Source organism: Chenopodium quinoa, unplaced genomic scaffold, assembly GCF_001683475.1.
Source record: "Chenopodium quinoa cultivar QQ74 unplaced genomic scaffold, ASM168347v1, whole genome shotgun sequence".
NCBI classification, from domain to species: domain Eukaryota; kingdom Viridiplantae; phylum Streptophyta; class Magnoliopsida; order Caryophyllales; family Amaranthaceae; genus Chenopodium; species Chenopodium quinoa.
The window spans coordinates 2503778-2526240 of record NW_018743175.1 but is presented as its reverse complement, the minus strand read 5'-3'; the positions used below and the strand labels follow the sequence as shown (position 1 = coordinate 2526240).

Here is a 22463-nt window from a genome sequence, read left to right as displayed (position 1 = left end):
GAGCGCGGCATCTAAGCCAACCAGTTACAGGACACCAGTGTTATTATGAACACAGCTGCTAGTTTCAGTCTTTTGCAAGCAGACAATTTCGTGCCTTCCGCAATAAACTTGTATGCATCACATTTTTCTTATCACAATCTTTGTCATTGCTTGAAGATCACAAACAGACTTTGTTCGCGCCTTGTACAAGAAACTTGAATCACATTTTTCTTACAATCTTGTCATTATAGCTTATGTATAGGATTATTGTCCTTATTAGTATGGTATACTATGATATTCGATCTTATTTTACCGTCATGCACAACTTCAAGCAAATTACTGACTTACAGTACGTTAGCTCAGTGTTTTTAGTGTTGCTTGGGGCATCTCTTGTGTTGGTGTATGATCATTTTTTTTTTACTTGTTACGGAGTATATATTTTTATACAAGTATTTATGTTTTGGTGTACAAAATTAATCACCCAAAAAAAAAAATTAAAAAAATGAAGTGCAAATATGAAAAATCAAAATTCAACCAAGAGAAATAACTTTACTAGTAGTTCAGCCAAGTGCAAAGGCCAGTAGTAAATCTACAAGCTAATTCAATCACCCTCTTTTTTTCTTTCCTTTTTAAAGTTTTTATTCTATGTAACAACAACAACTACAAAAAAAAGAAAAAAAAAAGAGTATTTATTTGACAAAGATTCTTTTTAAAAGTTACTCCGTATTACTCAAACAACAAGCTTAAAATCAACAATACTGAAAATAGAAAAAGGGTCGTAGACAATCACTCATAGTATTTATTGTTTTGTCTACTAAAATTAACAATTGACCTACTTACTGTATATTTAAGCATGATTTCCAAACAAGGTTAAACCATATTTTGGAATGGCTAAATAGTACATATGTTTCTAATGATGAAAAAATAAGAATTGAAGAAATTTTCACATATTTATAATTATTAAACTTAGGTGATACTTGTATAAATTTGCTTTGCCATATAATTTTGTACTTATATACTCCGTAGTAAAATATTACATGAATTGATATAGCAAAGTGATATTTACTCCGTACTAAGTAATGCTTAATTTAGTTCACAGGTACAATAATATTCCTTTCGATGTGAAGGGGTATTTAATTTTCATTGTTGGCGGGTAAAGTTGGGCATGGGTCGGGCTAGCACGCGGGCTGCCCGGCTCGGCGACACGACACGTAGATGGCCGATGGGCCGTGCCTTGAACAAGGAAATTGAAATTTGGCACGAGCACGGCGGGCGGCACGAACACCGGCCCGTCGACACGGCCCACCAGGCACGATACTTTTATAATAAAGTTAATATTTTTTAGCAAAATAATAAAGCAAATATTAAAAAAAAAAAATAGGCGGCACGGGAGGCCGGCACGACACGACACGCTAGGCACGTGGGCCATGCCGTGTCGTGGGCCGACTTGTGGAAATGGTCGGCACGGCACGGCACGGCACGACCGTGCCAGCATGACGGCACGGCACAGCACGACATACCGTGTGGCTAGGCATGGTCGGCACAGCACAACACGACACGGTGCCCAGCTTTATTGGCGGGCTATATTAAGTCCATCCTTTATATGAGTTTTTCTATATAGTAATCCTATTAATTTCACTTTTCTACGTTGTGTCCCAACTTATATGACTTTCTACACTGTAACCCCATTATAATTTTTGTTAATTGTTACAAAGTACTCTGTAATTTATAAACAAACATAAACAGCCATAGAATGTGAAAGGCATCACCTGAAACTTCCTCCAGCTTCCTCCTTAAGAAATTATATACGGAGTAAATTTCAATAAATGGTAGACTACAAAAATCATCAATGTTCCAACTCTCTTTTTCCAGTTTCAATAATGCAGCTATAGAATGCTAATACTCCGTAGTAGTAAACTAGTACTGTAATACTCCATAGTGTAAAGCTCTAGGTGGTTGGTCGTACTATATAAGTCTATAAGTCCACTATTTTGATGTACATATCACAACAAAAAGCCAAGAGCTACTCCGTCAATTATAATTTGAAAAAGTAGTGCATGTGTTAATATAAACAACACTACAAAGACTATTTATATACTCCCTTCGTCTCAAATATAGTTTTTGTTTGTATTTTTTCACGGTATTTAAGAAATAGGAGGAAAAAGTAGATGAAATACATTAATAAAAGTGAAAAGTATAATTATAGACAAAAATTAGAGAGAAAGTGAGAAAAAAAAGTACAAAGTATGTGCAAAATTCAAGGGTAATTTAGAAAGTACAATGAATAAAGTTAAAAAAGTGAGGGTATAATAATCTTTAGATACTATCCAAAAATAGAAACATGAACAATATTTTGGATTTTCAAAATAGAAAAACATGAACAATATTATGAGATGGAGAGAGTACAAGTATCAGACCTAAATGATCACAAAAAGACAATTGATATGATTTTACAATGTAGTATGGCATTTATGAAAAAATAGTTTGTATAAATAACGTGCGACTTTATAGTTCATACTCCAACTACGTGAAGACTGAAGATGAAGATTATTACGAAGTATATAATAATGATAAATACCTGTAATACTTTGTAATATGTCAAGATTTGTATGATATAAGATAATACTCCGTACTTTATATACCATTTTTTTTTTCTACAACGGGTAAAAAAGGAGTATAGCTTCCAACAGACTCGAGATTACTAAATGCGTAAAGAGAAGGACTAGGGGAGAGATTAACTCTCTTGACAGAGCTAATACAAAACATGAAATTACGAAGCATGATGTAGACTTTACTAACTATTGATCAAAATTACGAAGTACTCTATAGCATAAAGAGTGGAAAACATGAAATAAATTATGCTTCCATAAATTTTTGGTATTTTATCATTTTCCTTCGTAATTTTTTTTTTTTTTTTTTAAATTTTTTTTTTGAAAACTTGGTATTTATTTATTAAGCTGCATGACGACTAACATACGGAGTAAGAGAATTTTTTTTTTTTTCATCAGTGTAGGCTAGATACAATAATTTTAAGGAGTTTATTTAACCAAAGTACCCTATATCATACAAGTACTTTGGTTAATTGAGAGACAAATCCAATATATACCTATGAAAATGACTAAATAGATGAAGCTAAAGCTCTGATAAGAATAATAGTACAAGTACCTTCTTATCTTACAATTAAAGTTGGGGTTTAATTTCCATTAAAAGTTTGGAGATTTTTCCCCTTCTTTTAAAAGGTCCAATAGTTCTTTCTTCTTGTATAAAAAAAGGGTACAATAGTCCAATAATATTGATTTCAACCCCAATTCCCAACCTTCTTTAATTAATTACAATACCTTGCCAATATACCCTTGAAATTATCCTCAAAAAAATTATATATATACCCTTGAAATTAGTCAATTCCCCACCATCTTATCAGTAATTTTTTTTTTTTTTTTTGTGTGTGTGTGTGTTTTGGGAAGGGAGTATCTATCACCTAGCTCTAGGTAAATTATTGCTAACCAGTAATCATTCACTTTCTTCCCCATACTGCAGTAAATTGAAATTCCACAGAAGAATTTACAGAAAATTTTGATATTATCCAACATCTATTTGTTTTTTTTTTTAATTCATCAATCAATAATTCAGATCAATATGGACATTATCTTTGAAAACTACAAATTGAGAGGTACTTTGTATCGCATTTGATATGTTTTGATTTACTTCTGTGTCAAAAAAAAAAAAAAAAAAAAAAAAAAAAAAAAGATTTACTTTGTATATTTCTTGCATTCCTTATACATGCAATACTTTTAACTTTTACATAATTTTATATATAATTATTTAATTCACTTTGATTACTCCATAACTTTGATGGTTTATATTTTTCAAGTATTGTAAGTAAAAAAAATTAAAAAAACCAAAGAAAATATATTTTTCAATAGAGTATAACTCATTTGGCTTTAGAGTACAAACAATTTTCTTACGACCAACTTTTATATGTGGCTAACTATATTGAGGGTTACATTATTAGTGTTAAAAGGTTTTTTTTTTGTCAATATTATATAGTTTACTCAATCAATATTTACAATAATTATTTTGTCAATATTATAGAGCTACTTCATCATTGCTATAAAAATTTACTCAATCAGAAATAACCACCACATATTATGAACAGCCACACACACATAAAACATGTTTACACAATTTTGAGAATTGTGTTACTTAAAAGTCATGTACTCCGCATCAAGTAAAAAATAATAAATTAATACAAGTAAAAAAAAAAAAAAAGAACCTTCCTTGAAATATGGCGGACTTTTGCATGCATATTGGCGCGAATTTACTTCTGGCAAGAAACTATCATCCCATTGCAACATCACATATTCACATCCTTCTCTCTGAACTCACCTACCTACATTTATTTCTCTCTCTCTCCTCAATTCAGTCACCTTTTTTTTTGGTTCTTACTATTCTTATAAGTACAATTTATTCCTCTGTTTCTAGAAATTTTCCTTTTTTCCAAGAAAATTTAAAATATGGAAACTTTACCAGTAGGGAAGAGAACAAGGAGTCAAAGAGCAAAAATGTTAATGGAGCAAAACAAAAGGGCGCGCTTGGCTGCTAAAAGGGAGTGGAAGAAGAAAAAAGATGGAATTTTTGAGGGTAAAATTGGAATTAAAGATGAAAATTTGATGGAGGGTAGTGAAGCTATGGTGATTGATGAAGAAGAATTTTTAAAAGGGTTTCAAAAATTAAAAGAATCTGAGAAGAATTCACAAATTCAGGATTTGGGTTTTGTTAAAAAAGAAGTTTTTGATGATGATGTTGATCATGGAAAGGGGGTTATGATGATGGATGATGTAAATGATGGTGAAAGTGATGATTCTTTGCAAATTTTGGGAGAAAGATGGAATCCTCTTGGGTTGGATGATGATGATGGTGAGGATGTGCATGATGATGGATGTCATCCTTTGACTATAGAAATCAACTCTGATGATGATGATGATGTTAATGATGATGGTAATGGTGATGGTGAAATGAAGGGAGATGAAGTTAAGGAAGGTGGAAATTGTGAGGAAAAAGTTGATGATGGTGGTGATGTTGATGACGTAGTTTATGATTTTGAGGGTTTATCAAGTGAAGAAGATGATGTTGAATTGGACAAGGATTTTGTGGGGAAGGAAGATGAATCTTCTAGTTCTTCTGATGTGTATTCAAGCTCAGAGTGTTCTGTTATAGAAGTTGATGAAAATGATGATGTACTTCTTCATTATTATGATGATGAATTTGATGATGATGATGATGATGACAAAAGAGGAGATAGAAATTGTGATAGTGGGTTAAAAAAGAGTGTGTCAATTGTAAAGGAGGAAGAAGAAGTTGGGAAGATGAAGGGTCAATTGAGTGGTGAAAAGAGGAAAAGAGGGAGGCCCCGGAAGAACAAGAACACGGCCGAGGTTGAATATCAACCAATGAACAAGAATGTCAAGAACACGGCCGAGTTGGAATCTCCATCTATTAAGAATAGAGTTAAGAAGTCTACTAAAGATACTGAGCTTCAGATTAGTATCTTAAATACAATTTTAGAGGGGGGAGATAAAGGAATAGGTGAGAATTTGCCTGATACAAGTGATTTTTATCTTCCATTGAAGTTCAAATTTGGTGTTGAGAAGTTGGTTGTGCATGAAAAATCAGAAGATGAGTTAGAAGTTGAAAGTTTGTTCAATGATCTTGATTATGCTCTTCGAGCTTGCAATATTGGTGCTGATAAACCTACAGTGGTAAGGTCTTTTATTTTATTTTAATTTTAATTTTTTTATTTTTATGTCTGAATTTCATATTTAGCCATTTTTATTGTTCAGAAATGATCATATTCATTAAAACTGCATTTTATGAGATGAACACTATTTAATCTGGTTGATTGTGCTAGCTAGTGGGCGGGTTCGGGTTCATTCCACCTTGAATAGACCTCACTGGAGGTCCGGGGTTTGCACCCGATTTTTTAATCAGATCAGGATTAGAGTCTGATCTTCTTGCTTGGACACAGATTTAGCATAAAATTGGTTGTTTATCTTGTGTGCTTGAATTTTCTTATTGTTAACATGTTTTGGCTGCTGTAGGATTTTGAACAGTGGTGGGTTTGTTGATTTGATGAACGAGGATATCTGGATTTTTTTAAAATGTGATTTTCTATTGGTTGTGGAAATATGATTTAGTGTTGCAAAGGATTGTGTTTGATGGGAATATAGCTTTGTTGCTCAAATTTGGTGTTTTAGCAAAGGTGTACTGGAGCACTTGTTTTTTCATGCTTATAGTTTTTCTGTGAATTTCAAGAGCTCTTAGTGCTGTGGTAAAGCGGTTGAGCATTCTGTTCTGCTGTATTGCTATATGTTGTATCAGATTCACGCAAGGGTTGTTTGTATTTGGATTGCAGAAGGTAAACTTTTAGCTTTACTATCACTGCTGTATACTTGTTGCTGTTGTATGCTTAAGGAAGCTAGAGTCTTTTCCTTTTCCCTTTTGCCTTCCTCATTTTTGCATTAGGTGAGCTTACCGTGTCCAAAAGTTTGGCCATTGTCTCGAGGGATCCAAGTGGAAAGGGAATTGAGGCGGTTTTCATGTTGTGAATGAGATTTAAATTTGTCTAAGCTTGAATTATATCAGAACTTTCTGTTCATACAAAATTGGTTAAGCATCTTGTGTGCTAAATTTTTCTGCTTTCAATTATTATCAAGCTTTTGGCCAATTTGGCAATAACTGCTTCCATTAACACTGCATATAAGTGTATTTTTTCATGTCTTAAACACAAAGTCCGCAACCTGTCCCGCAGTATAACAATGATGGTGACAGTGAAGATGTTCCTTCTGATGATGCCATTTCGCAAGAGGAGCTTTGCGCTAAAGGGAAGCATTATCTCATTCATGATGATGAAATTGGAGTGATTTGCAAATTCTGCTCGTATGTACACTTGGAGATAAAGCATGTTATGCCAGATTTTGTAAGTTTGGCATATATTCAAGCTCTTATAATTAGATTGCTGTTGATAACGTACAGTGTTGTATAATCAATCAGTTTTCTCTTACATTTCCATTCAATTATGTTTATGATGTCGAACATTTTGATTTTGTATGTGAAGAACAAGGATCCATTTGGAATGGGGAACAGAAGAGACTATGGACGGTTCCTGTATAATAATAGCATGGCCTGTGATGGGTTTCAGTTTCATGACTCTAGCTATGATCGTCAAGGTGATCATTTTAGCCCCTCTGATGATATTCAAGGCACAGTGTGGGACCTCGTCCCTGGGGTTAAGAGGAATTTGTACCCTCACCAGCGTGATGGGTTTGAGTTCATCTGGAAGAACATTGCTGGAGGAATAAAGATTGATGAACTTCTCGAGCCTACTGCATCTGGTTTGGGTGGTTGTATCATATGCCATGCTCCTGGGACTGGAAAGACCCGTTTAGCTGTCGTTTTTGTTCAATCTTTCATGAAGCAATACCAAATGGCAAACCCTCTTATCATTGCGCCTAGTGTCATGCTCCGAGCTTGGGAAGAAGAGTTTGCAAAATGGAAATTTGATATTCCCTTTTTCAACTTAAATGAGAACGAGTTGTATGGGAAAGAGGACCCTGAAATCCAAACTTACGCCAGGGATACCAAAAACGACAAGACAATTCGATATATTAAGTTGTTGACTTGGGCCTTAGGGAAGGGTGTTTTGGGTGTTAGCTACTGTCTCTTTGCAAAACTTGCTGGTGAGGAGGGCACTAATAAGAAGGTTAGGGAAATTCTTCTTACAAAACCTGGTATTCTAGTGCTGGATGAAGGGCATATTCCTAGGAATGAGAAAAGTAACATATGGAAAGTACTGTCTCAGATATCCACAAAGAGACGGGTGATCTTGTCTGGAACCCCGTTTCAGAACAACTTTGAGGAACTTCATAACACAATTGCCTTGGTCAGAGAAGAAATTGGAACTCCGATTCTATCAGCATATTATGAACAAGATGATAGAAGAATCGAAGAGTTGAAGAAAAGGATTAAACCCTTTGTGCATGTCCACAAGGGGGAGATTTTAAGAGAGAGACTCAAGGGGCTATTCCATTCACTGATCATGCTAAAACCCTCTAATCTTCAGAAGAGGTGTTTTCAACACTTGGCCGGGAAGAGATTAAACAGATTTTTATATGATAATTTGGTCTCAATAACTTCTGTTCACCCTTCAATCTTTTGTGATGAGAATGTCAAGACACCTAATTTTGTCAATGATGCACTCATGGATCTTTTAAAGAAGCACAAAACAGACCTTAATGCTGGGATAAAAACCAGGTTCCTTGTTGAGCTCATCAAGCTGAGCAAGGGAGAGAGAGTGCTTGTGTTTGGCCAGTATATACCTCCCCTGATCTTCATAGCAGATTTGCTCAAAGCTGCTTTTGGTTGGAACATGGGTAGTGAATTGCTTTATATGCATGGGAAGCAAGACATGAAGGAGAGACAATCCATGATACGGCTTTTTAATGATCCTAAAAGTGAAGCTCGGGTTCTTCTGGCTTCAATAAAGGCATGTGGTGAAGGGATACATCTTGTGGGTGCCTCGAGGGTAGTTTTACTTGATGTTGTCTGGAATCCCTCTGTGGAAAGGCAAGCAATAAGCAGAGCTTATAGGCTTGGCCAAGAAAAAGATGTATTTGTTTATCACTTGATCACCTCAGAGACTCGGGAAGAAGAGAAGTATCAGCGGCAGGCTACAAAGGAGCGTTTATCAGAGCTAATGTTTTCTTCAGAGGAAAGCGTGGAGAAAATGAATACAAGGTCAAGGATTTCAGAAGACCGTGTGCTGGAAGAAATGATCCTTCATGAAAAGACGAAGCCCATGTTTGTGAAAGTTATATACCAGCCCAAAGCTGATAATCTGATCGAAAGCTTTAGTATGGACTCCTGACCTTGTAGCATGGTTCAGGTGGTAGTTAGTCACTTAGATCAGTTAGATATAGGATTCTGACTTTCCTGCCTTCCAGGTACTTTGGTGTTTTGATTGTATTTTGTCAAATGCCTGGGTTTCCAAAATGGAGCCTGAACAACTGTAAGTGCAATTTTTTGGCTCCAAATTATGTAATCTGGACTTTCTAACAGCACTTCTCTGCAAATCCACAAAATTGCAACTGTTATTAGATACCTGTTACATACATAATTCTACTAAGCAGGCCGTGAATTTTGAAGAGAGGTAATCTTGTTTCTGCTTCACATAGAAGCACCTATGCGAAGATTTTCCCTCTCGGGATGACTAATCATTTAACCACATTTAAGGGATAAAAAGGATGTGTTGGGGTAACACTGTATCAGCTTAAGGCTCTTGTTCAGGATTTATCCCATATCTGAATATTTTGGGTTAAATTTGCACAACAGTGGTTTATACTAATATTTGTCATTAACCTTCTGTGGGACTTTTGGGTACCCTATGTGTAATTAATTTAATCCTACAGCACTTGCTGAATTCTCAGTCCAGAGTCAATTCTGAGGATCTCAAGTTTCTGTTTGAATTTTATAGCAGATTTGCTATAATCTATTCTCTGTTTGAGTGTTTGACCATGAGGAGTCGATTGCTTCATGATGAGGCTTTTTTTTTTTATTTTTTTTTTTATTTTTTATTTTTTTTTATGATCCTTTAAGGCTCAGGTCAACAAAAGGCATATTGTCAAGGATCATTCCTCAACAGTAGTCTGTCTTAATGATAATACATTATTTACCAGCTAAAGGTTGATAATTTGATTGAAAGCCTTGATTTTTCCTGTAATAAACTAGAGAATGAATATACAAGTAAAGCTTATATGCTACGAAGTATTTTTTTAATGCTGAATCAGACGTAAACAAGACTTGATGCTGGAATAGATTGAATAGACAGGCAAATTTTTTACAAGTTGAAGCAGGCTATATGGATAAATGATATATAGCTGCTGTTCCTGAACAATGATCATACACCAACTATTCAAGTAAAAGCTACAACTACTACAAAAATGATGGCCTAGCCTTCAGCACCTTCGGTGCCATTTCCAGAACATCACTAATATTCAGCTATGTACATTTTGGTTTACAAGCTACAAAGATTGAGATTTGACCTTTTTGATCATCTACATCTGCTTTTACTGATTGTAGTAAAAAGCAGTTCTCATTCTCTTTTCTAGTATGGAGGCGAAGTATGAAAATCAAACAGCATTTGAGAAGCAAGGATATCAATTTGGGAATTGAATTCTGATCCTCCAGAAAATTCAAGTGCTGGCCTGTTGTGTTTAATGAGGAGTTTAATCAGACACATTGAAGCGATGTTTTACTGTCAATTCCTTTATGCATCCTTGTTTGAACAGCTTTCACAGCAGCCACTCGCGCTGCATTAGCTGCTCTATTAGCAGCCGCTACAACTTTGTTCACCCTGTTATCTACTGATTTCACCTTATATGCTCTTTCAGATGCTTGCCTTGCTTTCTGCATACAGAATAAGTGCAGAAAATTCAGAGACTGATGGCTACATTTTCCCAAGTTTCATCTCCTCATATTAAGAATATGGCCCAATTACTAACAACCTTATATTATAGTTATTTTTGTAGTTCTCTTCTATTTAATCAATCTTTATTAGTGGGAAAGTCAATCACATACCATTCATTAATCTCGGACATATTAATGAAGTATATGTGACTACTATACCTAGACGAAGGGAGTATAATTAGACTGCAGTAGCACTTGTCTGTGCTCAACAATAGACACCAAGACTAAAAAAATCAACAATATTTTCATATAATAGAGAAGTAGAGCGTTCTTTACCTGGATAGCAATAGAAACTTTGCAAGGGTAAGCTGAAAAAGGGGAGTCAGGCAGTTGAGTTTGACAGCTAGCCTTGACAAGAAGCCCATTTTGCCAGTAACCAGATTGAGCTTCCCATTTTCTGAAAGTGTAAACACCTAGCCCATGCCTTCTGCCCTCATGCCAGGAACCCTCATATTGGTGTCCATTGCCAAATTTGTAAACTCCAAAACCATGCATCTTATCAGCAAAGTATTCACCAGCATACAAATCTCCGTTTCTGCAAAATGAGTACGAATATCATGCGCTTAGCCTTTTGCTGGGATTAAAAAGCCACAGTAAATCATTGAAGTTCACAGCATCTGAGGTCTGTTCAATGATATCTTTTCTGACAGATTACAATCTACCAAATTCCAAAAGAGACTTTTTTTTTTTTTTTGAAGGCCAAATTCCAAAGACATTGCCATGCTACACAACTAATTTTATAGAACAACAGTGAAGAGCGTATCATTTATCCAGTGACTCTTATTAACAAACAGGTAGTACAAATAGAAGTCATTTAGCGAGTATCAGCATAACGTATAAGTTTCAATGTTGTTTACTAAAATAACTCTATAACCACAGCAAAAAAATTAATGCATGGTTAAACATGACACAAACAACACCATGATATGTTCTACTGTCAAGTGTCAACTCCACATATACAGCCAAACCAAGGAAATACTCCCTCACTTGCTAGTTAGCTAAAGACCAATAAAGAAATGTAGTTAAAGGATTACTAAAGAAGAAACACTTTTCTTAGAAGGCTCATACAACAACTAGCTTGTCTTTACAATTATAGATTATGAATTTAGTAGCTTACTCAAGGAAAAAAAAAAAGCAACAGAGAAGTTGCTAACAACTACCCTTAAATTTTATAAATCTGCTTCACCAACCAAATCATCCAGACAATGAAAGTAGTTAAAACATAAATCAGACAAACTTGTTTTTATATTGATTCTTCATTTCAACCTAAAATACTCAGCCCCAATGTTACAACACCCGACACAATGCACATTAACATCAAACACTTCCTTTTCCAAAAAGAAAAGGAAAAAAAAAAGGTGAATAAACCTCATCAAAACACTCAAGCCTCAACACCTCAAAGAGGCTCCTAGTCTCCTACCACTAACCATGGCAAGGTAGGATGCATTGGATACACGGTTATGCTTGACCTCACTTGTATAATAACCGATAATTTCCTACATTGATCCGAGTTCCAAAACACAATGCATATATGCTCCTTTACAATAAGCAAGCCTATGATAAGCTAATTGATTTACTCTATTATAGTCCAATCCAAACCCAAATAATAGTAAACTAATAATGTACATAAACACCAACAAACAACAATGTAACACATGAAACTTCAAACTACACAAAAAATACCACAAAACATTAAGCAACATAATAACAATTCTAAAACCAATCAAAATATTAATAAAACTAATTCAACCAAAAAATTACCTATATTGATGATAACCAAATCCATGCTTAACACCCCACTTGAATTCACCAACATACTTACTACCATCTTGAGAAGAGTAAATCCCACAACCATGAGATTGACCATTAGACCATTCACCTTGATAAACATCCCCAGTAAAAAACCTATAAATCCCAATTCCATGCCTTAATCCATTCCTATATTGACCCCTATATCTACTCCCTTTTGCCCATGTTTCAACTCCATAACCATCATACTTCCCATCTACCCAATCACCCTCAAATTTCCCACACAAATAATAGTGGTAGACCCCACTTCCTGAACACTTACCCTTATGAAATTCACCCTCATAAACATCTCCATTGCTAAAACCCTTTACACTAAATCCTGAATTTAGGGTTTTCTCCCATTTGGGGTTTGACCCAATTGTCCAAACAACAGGATTTGAGGAATTTAGGGTTTGATTTTTTACAGAAAGTTGAAATTGGGGGGTAAAAATTCTGGGTTGTGGGATGTGGGGTAGAGCTAAAGCTAGAACAAGAACAGCAAAAAAAGCAAATACCCAGATGAAATCGATTGAGTTTGAGATGAGAATGTAGAGAGAAGAGAGAGAAAGTAGGATTATAAGAAGATACAAAATAAGGGTTCTTTGGATCTTGCTGGTTGTATGGCTTAATCTTTGATAAAGATGAAAGGCCAAATCTTTTGGGAATGTTATTGAATCCATTGAAGAACTCTTTAGTGTTCTTTGATTGGTTGATTGTAAAATAGTGGAAGTTTTGCTCATCATCTAAGTCACAAATTTGAGATTTTTTTGGCTCATTTTATGGGAATTTGATATGTTGGATTTGGAGGAAAATGAAAGATAAAGGGTATTATTAATGATTTTTTTTTGGAAATTGTTGGATTTTAGGTTAGTTGATGGATTTAGTTATCTGTTGGTGGTTTTGCAAAGCAAAGTTAAGTGGCTCAACTCTCTTATATGAAAAGGTGATGGGAATGGGATGGTTGAGCTTATGGGTATGCAAGTGGGTCCTTAATTTGAAGGAGACATCATATCTATATTTTAATCCTCAAAATTATAATCTTAATTTATTTTATCTTGGTTATTATAATCATAATCTTATTCTGTATTTTAATATTGTACTACTACGTATTTTGTATTGGTATAATAACATCTTCAATGGTAAGCTACTTCTCAAATAAGCTTGCTATACCACATAGAATTTTAAACTATTTTTTTGTGTAGCTATTTTGTGCCTCAATGGTTAGCTAATGGCTTACTATTTAAACGAGCTTAACTTTCTTAATTATCTTTAAAAGTGTGTTTGGATAAAAAAAAAAGAGGAAGGTAAAGAAGGGGAGGGAGGATAAGAGGATGGGAGGAAAGAATGGTAAGATTTCCTTCCAAATATCTCAATTGTTGGAAGGATAATTTTTCTACAATTTAATCCCTCCATTTCTCTCCCCTCCAATTTCCTTCCTTCCTCATTTGTTATCCAAATGAAAGATATCACATCTCTCAATTTCTCTTCCCTTCCTTCCCCTCCATTTCCTTCAATCCAAACACACCGTAAAAGTTTAATTATATTAGTATATTAATATCTAAAATTTTAGGAACTTTTTTCTCAAGCAAATTAGCTTGGTGGCCTAACTAATTGTATTTTTTAGCTCCAATGGTCGAGCTAATAGCTAGAGACATTTGAAAATTACAAGCAAGTCCCTATCTATAACCATTGGAGTTGCTGTAAACAAATAAACAAAATTAATAAATTATATGGAGTGAAAGGGTCGATGTCTTTATGAGATTGTATGTGTTGGCAAATAGAAATGATGTGATTAGGATATGTTCAATTATTGGTATTTAAACGTATGATGTGTATAAGTGTATTATATGCTTGAAGAATCTCAAATAGAGTGTTGATAGTATATTTTAAGGGTGTAATAATTGACATATACAGTATATTATATGGAAATATATCAAATATTTTATCCTGTAATCATAGCCAAACAAAATACGTAGTACTATTTTTTTTATTAAAACAATTTTGGAGTAACAAATATTATTAAAACAATTTTGGAGTAACAAATATGATATGCATAAAGAAGCTTGAAGAAGAATAATTCATTTAACTAATCCCTCCAACCCAAACAACATTGATGGATTGAACTTTGGTTCACATTGATCTGGTACAACTGATTTAGTCAATTTAGTACCAAGGTGATAACCATAATTAGTTGACAAAGTTACGTCAATATTATTCAATTTGTGCTGTCAAAAAAAAAAAAAAAAATCACATTGTGATATGACTAATGAGGATGCAAATTATGATACGGTGTATTAAAAATGGCAAGTTGGTGGCCAATTATTAAACTCTTTCTGTCCCTTTTTTAATTGTTTCATTATTATAAAATTCATTTTTTTTTAAAAAAAAAAGACAAATTATGTATAAACGTATAAGATTAGAATGAAAAAATTTACGTAATCAAATTACAAAATACCTTAATAAGACGTAATACAAATATAGGACAAATAAAAAGAGACTCAACGAGTATTACAATACAGATTAATGGGAATATGTCCCTGTCATTTTCTCCAAATTTCAAAAATAAAAAATGTAAAATTAGTCAATTCAAAAGAACATTGAAAGCAAAAAGGCAAAGCCTCCATATTTCATAATATAATAGGAAAAAGGGTAGTGGATAGGATAGGATTAAGCGAATTTTAATGTTTTGATTTTGCTCTTATCTTTTTGCCTTGTTGGCCCCTACGCCATGCTTCGCATGTTTTATATCTCCGTATGCATGAACGTATGATTTGAGCCATATGTTTGAGATTTTGCAATTGGAACTTGTTTGAAATTTTCCAAGGACTATTTTAGTCAATAAATTGTGACGTGAGGCAAGTAAATGATTGTGTTGGTCCTTATAGATAGGTCATTTCCCGAAAGGTATATCGAGTACTTTGTATTAAATAGAGTAATTAACGATTATGCATGTTAAGGTTAAATAGGAAGAGGCCCAGGTTAATCACTGGAATAAACAAAATTTGTTTATCACATGACATTTCGGTAAATAAATCAACAACTTTATCTGGTCATCATCATTGTGGGACCCGCTTTTATGGAAAAACTTATTGGTTTATTTACCAAAATGCCATGTGATAAACAATAATTGTGTATCTCAGAGATGAACTTGTATTTACCTGTTAGGTATAAGGATTAACTTTTATAAAAATGAGTATTAAACACATTATATTATTACACATTATTTGGTATAATCTGGCTCCAATCTAATTTAACAAATAATTTAAATTACTAAAGAGTAATTCTAATTTAGGAAAAGATTTGTTGATACTCTGTAGTTTGACACGGAGTACTATCATATGTAGTGTAGTTGATCGCTATTTTACCTACAAATAACCCTCATTTCCTCAAACCACTGGATTACCTCTACTTTGTTAAATTCTTAATGATGATGTAAAACTAACAACATGGAGTAATAATTTGTTGATATTTTACAGTTAAACTACCAAATACTAGTCATCGAAATATTAAGTGACACAGTTGGAATAAAAAGCTTAGTTAAGGAGAGAATTCAAGTTTAACAACATAATATTTTGTTGATATGTTTATCTAGGGGTGTCTGTGTAATTTCACAATATAAATGAATGGACAAAGTTGACAATTCAGGTTTATGGTCACAGGGGGATGTTAACATGCAATGTAGACGACAATTAACCTTTGGTAACCCAAGGTAGAAAGAAAATCATCATGAAGTGGTGGTAAACTTTACTTGCGAGATTGAGAAGAACGGAGGAGGCATAGCTAGTGGCGACGTGTTAGAATCCGCCTCTTTCTCTATGTATCCCCTTCCTTTTCCCTTATATTTTCCTTATGTATTGTCTTTTAAGTCTTTCTTTATGCTTTCTAAGCTCTAGGTAAAATTATTGTGTTACTGTAGTTTCAGTGTTTACTAGTAATTCTCTATGTAATCAATATAAAGCTTTTTAAGGAGCGAATGATTGAATAAATCCAAGCTCCCTACCTGGTTGCAATGTTGCATATTGTTTTAAGACGTGTGTTGATTTAAGCCTTAATAGATATTGTGCTTGCCTTGTTTTAAAGCATCCCTTCCAAACCAAGAAAACTTCAAAAGACACCCTTGTTGTCGTCGGTCCCGCTTGTGCCCGCTTCGAAATATCGGCTGTTACAAGCCCCGACTTTGCACTCGTCGTAGACGCGTGCTTCCTTGAGATACAATTGGCCTGTGTTGCTGTGTGCTCACGTACCCTTTCCGCCCTAGGCTTGCGTTCTTATCGCCAAATGACAAGAGCACGTCACATGATCTGGTGTCAAAACATCCGGACTGTGACACGACGACAGTGGCCGAGTAGGTCTTACTGCCTTATATGATTGATCAAACAGGGTACAACCTCTAATCGGTTTATTAGGCACGTTATAGGGTGTATCGAAAACTATGGTGATTAATCTGGATTCTCTTCTTCAATTACACTGATTGGTTGGTTGTCATTGAGCTTTGAACACATTCATAAAACTCACTTCATCACTCCGTTATTTGCAAGGGAAGTTTCATGAATTGCAGGAACTACGTTGTGGCAATAGTTTCTGTAAGACTCCCATCCTCCGTTTTTTTCTTCAAATTCTATATCTTCCATCCTCGATTGCAAGAAGCTGTATCAACTAGCATAGGGGGTTCTCAGCTGCATCAAACATGAAAAAAGCTAGCCCAGAAAAGTTGAATAGAAGCACACTGAAAAATCATATACTTGAGCGGTCCAGATGCCTAATCTACAGTAAACTGTGTTTAAAATTCTTGTATTTCAGCCAAACATCGTACATTCTTTTACTCAGAAAAATCAAGACTTAGGATGAACCCAGAGTACAGATTATAAAATACACAAAAAATTTTACTATCAGGAAGAGAAACTTGGAGGGAGCCAGACTTTCATACTACGAAGATCAAGGGTAAAAAAAACACTACAATATAAATTCAAGACTTCAGGAGAACAGTACAAAGCTTACAAACGCTCTTCAATAGGCAGCTAAAATTGTAAATAGTAATGACAGGTTAAGTGCAGTATTTAAACTGCTATTTTTTTGGGGGATGATACATTTACGGCAAATATAGCATTTAACCCAGAAGTAACAATTTCCTAGTAGCTTCAAAGGTTTTTGATCTCGCATCTCCTTGAAATTCAACATCCAGCAGCATTCCTCCCGTGGTATACAGAGGTCATGAGCTGCAAATTTGCTTTAGCCTGCAGAATCTTCCCACTGTCATGGCTTGTGAAGCTTAAAACCGAACACCCTTTGAGTATAGCTCTGACTAGGTTTTTGAGGCTTAAGATGTGGGTATGTCATCAAAAAGAGGTGAGGAAAGGTTGTTCCAAAATACGCTCCATCAACATCTACAACCCGTTAAAGAAAACATATAGAAGGATGAACTCATGTGCAAATAATTTGTAGATCACTTAAACCACTAAGAGGCACATTTGAACCACGCAAAAAAAAAAAAAAAAAAAAAAAAAAAAAAAAAAACGGAAAATAAACTGAAGCAATGAGCTAAACCACATCTGGAAAGGAATGCTGAATGATCTACAATTTTCCATGGCAAAGGATAAAAATAATGCAACAGTCAATTCAATCTCATTTACATAGACAATCACATTAACACCTAAAACATATTTATCCTTATGCCACTTCAATGCCAAAAGGATTAAACAGCTTAATCTAGTGAGCAATAATAAGAACCAATTACTTGGAATCAGTGAAGGGAAGGATGAGACAAAGTAGCTGATTAAATTCTACACGCAAAAACAGCATTTATAGATGCACATCCACACCCAACAACGGTAAAGTCAAAAACAGGGCAGGCAATGCACATAAGAGTTACTAAATGAAAGCAAACAAGCAAGAGTAAAGAATGCCCAATAAAGTAAAGGATACTGCCTTGATACTTGGATCGAGGGTAGTAAATATCTTCACATTTAGGACAGTAGATTTTTACGGTGCTTGATCGAGCAAGATCTGATTGTCCAACTGGAAGGCAAGGTTGTCCACAGCAATAAACCCTTGGACATCTCCCAAAGTCATAATTTTTGTATTTCTCAAGCTGTATGCCCACAGAAAACCCTGTTAGTATTATAGCATCCTAGGTATGACATGATGTAACTGGGAAACAATTCTCACCATTGCAGTAATCCCTTTGCTTGTCAATATGTATCGAGCATGGATTAAACCATATAGCATTTCTGCTGCAGATTCAACCAATTCATTCTGTTCTTCAGTAAACATATCACCTGTACAACAAAAACATATATTCCTTGTAAGACCAAACATTAAACTCAGAAAGCACCATTACTATATTTGCAACCTGTACACAATACATAACAATTAAAGCAGTAATTCGTATTTTTAAATTGATCCACTAACAGAACCGGATAACCCAGTTACAAGTTGTCCAAAGACAGAAATAAGTGCTTGCAGATAGCAAATATGTAGTTATGTACTCCCTCTGTCTCTACTTGTTTGCCCATTTCCTAATATAGTAACAAGTGCCTACCATTTACCCCATTGGCATACTCAAAAAGTGAAAAAGACAAAGATACCCATCTACTTGCAAAATTTTGGTTCAAGCCCTAATAAACCACAAGCAATACTAATTTGTTGCTGGCTAAGCATGTAGACTCAGCATAAGCCACAAGTCCTTAAAATAACTCGGCGCTCAGTATTACTAAAGAAAAATATTTATTATCTCTAACAAGTAACCAATGCACAGTGTGATGGGGAAGCATTTACAAAACAGGCTTAGAATTTTAAATTCCTAGGGAAAGAAAATGCCACGCAAACATACAGGAAATATTCAGAAAACACATTATAAGCTTGACCATCTCAAGGGAAAGGGGGGGGGGGGGGGTGGGGTGGGGGGGGGGTAAGTAGGCGTAAAGCTTTGAGCTAACCGTGTGAAGATTCCACATCAAGTATCAGATCTAGAGCATAGTCATAGTAAGGAACTTGACTGCTTAACCCACACAAGTTAAAATCATCTTGGATGTAATCATCATCAACTTCACAGAAAAACTCATTGCCTCGCAAGTTGCAAAACCATGAGATCCAAGAAGTGTCATCGCCATCAGACCCACTAACATCAGACTCTTCACTATCTGTTTCAGATTCGTCTGCAAGTCAAGAGGTAAAAACATCAAGAGGGCAAACCCAAAAAATTAAGGGGAAAGTCAGAAAACAAAGAGAAGGTAAAAAACAGCCAAAAAAAATGTTAATTGTGCATTTAGCGTTTCTACCATAGTCAAATTAACATGTGTCGGTGGAGGAGACGCAGAAAATAGAGAAAATATAAAGGTTGAGAAGCCTGATTCAAAATCAAACTATGCAAATATAAAGACCTTCCAATATTGTTAAGATTCTCCCCTCAGGAAATAGTAGTCACGTAGTTTCTACCCTTCAAAACTAACATGACATTCTTTTACGGAGTCTTTTATAATAGTTGAATCTACACTATCATCACCCCACACCAATTTAAGCAAACCTTAGCTATATTAAGAAAGGTTTAAGATTGGTTCTGAACATCTTAACCATGCACTATGTGAATATTAATTTTTGAAATAAGGGAACATTCCCAAAAGTGAAAAGGAAAAATCACTAACACCACTTTATCAAAATAAGCAATTAGTTTTGCAACTACAAATGACAAAACAATTCACCTGTATGAATCAGCTAAACCAGAATCAGCTAAACCAGACCCTCGTCATCGATAAATATTAGTGTTTTGTTCAGAAAAGTTTTACTAGAAACAAGATAACTCAAATTAGTGCATTGAAGTGCTCATTCCTTCCACCTCAAACATTAGTCCAAACTCTCATGTGAAACAGTCTAGTTAGTGATTAAACCCTAACATAGGTATATCCCAGCTTTCAATCCTTTTCCGAGATTGATTACCATTTACTACTATCAATACATTAAAATTGAAAATGGTTCATAAAATAACAGATTTATCTGGAACATGTACTTACAAAATCAGTCATTCACTCCCATACATACATGTTACTGCTTATTACGCTAAATAGTCTAGGAAAGCTTTACAAGACCATATCTATCAAGTCCTTATTTTGGAGATGAAATAGTCTAGGAAAAAGGTCAAAAGACTAAAATCAATATCAAAGGCAGCCCAAAATTTTACGAATACAATATAGGGAATTTCTTGTTCAAAGGCGAATTATCCATCCTCATTCTCTTCCTCACGAAACTCTATTTCCCTTGCCTCATGCAGCTTCTTAGTGCTTATTCCTCCCTTCCCAGTTCCCATGCGTCACATAAAAACCTTTCCTTCTCATGTGGCTCGAAAATTCACCATTGAAGAAGAAGCTAGAGATGTTATATATTTTTATCATCTAAAATATTTTCAAAGAACCTAATAATTTTTGTGTCCTCTCCTTTATTTCATTGAATACTATGGAGGAGTTCACATTAACACCTTCTTGTACCAAATTTGAAGCACCCTCAGTCTAATACCTCACATAACTCATTTTATTCAAACCCCTTTGACAAGGCACATAATAGTCAACTTTATCCCTTCGATTAAATATCTGTCATTCGATAATCAAACAAGGAAAAAATAACACTTTCCCCAATTACATGTAGAAAAATAAAAAAAAATAATAATAAAAAAATCCATGAGCATATACATGATGCAGGAGAATCAATATAGAAACATGTCACTCAAAATAATCTTAATGAATCCTTTCCAAACAAAAAAGTGACCCGAAATACACGACCATCTAAGCAAATCAGATCAAAGTAGATTCATTCAACTCAAAATACACAACCATATACCAAAAACACCAAACGTCAATACATCATTAATCAAAATTTTCAAAACACATCAAAATGTACCATTTCTTCCTATAAAAACCACACTAAAACAACAAAATCAGCTGAAAATAATCAGAAAACACAACATTCCAAAAATAGAAAAATTTAGAAATCCAGGAGAGAGAAAGCTGAACATACCATCGGAGCAACGATTCTTGGAGAGAGGAACAGCGCGAGAATCTCTCTGATCAGACGGCTGTTTACCACCACCACCAGTAGCACTGATAATAGACTGTGCCGACAATCTATCCTTATCTTTACCATTCAATCCTTTTGAAGTCGAAGGCGACGATCTCTCCAAGTGTTTATCCAACGCATCATTGATCCTTTTCCGATCCACCGCACCCATCTCCGCCTTTGATCCTCGATCCTTATACATCTCTCTCTCTCCCCCCAAAACTTTTTCACACAAAGTTCAATCAAACAAACAATCAATCACTCACTCACTCACTCAATCACTTACTCAATCAATCACAGTTTATTTGAAGAATCGGGTATCTACAAGCAGCAATTCTTCAAGCTTAACCCTAAATAAACGTTAAATTAAAAAAAAAAAGCTAGTGATACACACAGAAAATGGTGGAATAAACATAGAAATTGGAACCCTAGAATTGAGAAATTGTGGGATTTGAAATTAGGGTTGTTGGTGAAATGCGAAACGAATCGAAAGAGAGTGAATCGGCGAGAAGAAGAGGAGAGAGAAAGGGGGGAGAAATTAGGGTTTAGGAGAGAGAAAGGAGAATGGAGAGCTTAGCCATCTCTCTCTCCTCTGTTTCGCTTCTCTCGTGTTCTATTTTTTTTTTTTTTTTTTGGGGGAAAAAGGTGGGGAGAAGATATTTTATTTTCGTTCTAATGCTTTGATTTGCTTGTTTCGTTTGGGCGTTTGTTAGATGGTTTCTTTTGGGTGGATTCAAATATGAAACGGGGGATGCTAGAAACTCCTCATAGTGGCCTGGAATCGTGGTTCTAAGTTCTAACCGTTTGTTTTGCCCAATGCCTAATGAGCACATATTTGAAAAGTATGGACCCACAACCTCGTTTTATAGATTGGAAATATTGTTAATGTTAATTTGGCTAACATAAAATTTACAATAGATGTATAGAATGGTGAAATACTCCATTTTCCCCGTTATTAATATCTGCCTGCGGGGAAAAAGAACAAAAAGAAATAGTAAAATCTCATAATTTGCGATCTATTCATTCAATATTTCCTTTTTTAGTGGACAAATTCTTCAATACTTGTTTGGCTAACATAGAATTTACGGTAGATACATAGAATGGTGAAATAGAAATATTAATTAAGAAAAGAA

At 34.7% G+C, this 22463-nt stretch overlaps 3 protein-coding genes across 3 annotated transcripts; 1 reads left to right on the top strand and 2 right to left on the bottom strand.

Annotated features, from left to right (window-relative positions):
• Nucleotides 1-3760: 3760 nt before the first annotated feature.
• LOC110732441 (SNF2 domain-containing protein CLASSY 4-like) lies at nt 3761-9116 on the top strand. The gene is made up of 3 exons (XM_021912385.1): nt 3761-5738; nt 6788-6955; nt 7094-9116. The coding sequence occupies exons 1-3, from the start codon at nt 4494-4496 to the stop codon at nt 8900-8902; spliced, it is 3222 nt and encodes a 1073-aa protein (XP_021768077.1). The 5' UTR covers nt 3761-4493; the 3' UTR covers nt 8903-9116.
• A 492-nt stretch (nt 9117-9608) lies between these two features.
• Nucleotides 9609-13221, bottom strand: LOC110732442 (phosphatidylinositol 4-phosphate 5-kinase 6-like). Its single transcript, XM_021912386.1, has 3 exons — nt 12262-13221; nt 10777-11035; nt 9609-10440 (listed from the first exon to the last, which is right to left on the bottom strand). Exons 1-3 carry the CDS (start codon nt 13029-13031, stop codon nt 10264-10266), a joined length of 1206 nt encoding a protein of 401 aa, XP_021768078.1. The 5' UTR covers nt 13032-13221; the 3' UTR covers nt 9609-10263.
• A 3844-nt stretch (nt 13222-17065) lies between these two features.
• LOC110732440 (casein kinase II subunit beta-1-like) lies at nt 17066-21923 on the bottom strand. Its single transcript, XM_021912384.1, has 5 exons — nt 21292-21923; nt 19224-19442; nt 18454-18563; nt 18211-18376; nt 17066-17672 (listed from the first exon to the last, which is right to left on the bottom strand). The coding sequence occupies exons 1-5, from the start codon at nt 21530-21532 to the stop codon at nt 17542-17544; spliced, it is 867 nt and encodes a 288-aa protein (XP_021768076.1). The 5' UTR covers nt 21533-21923; the 3' UTR covers nt 17066-17541.
• Between the last annotated feature and the right edge of the window lie 540 nt (nt 21924-22463).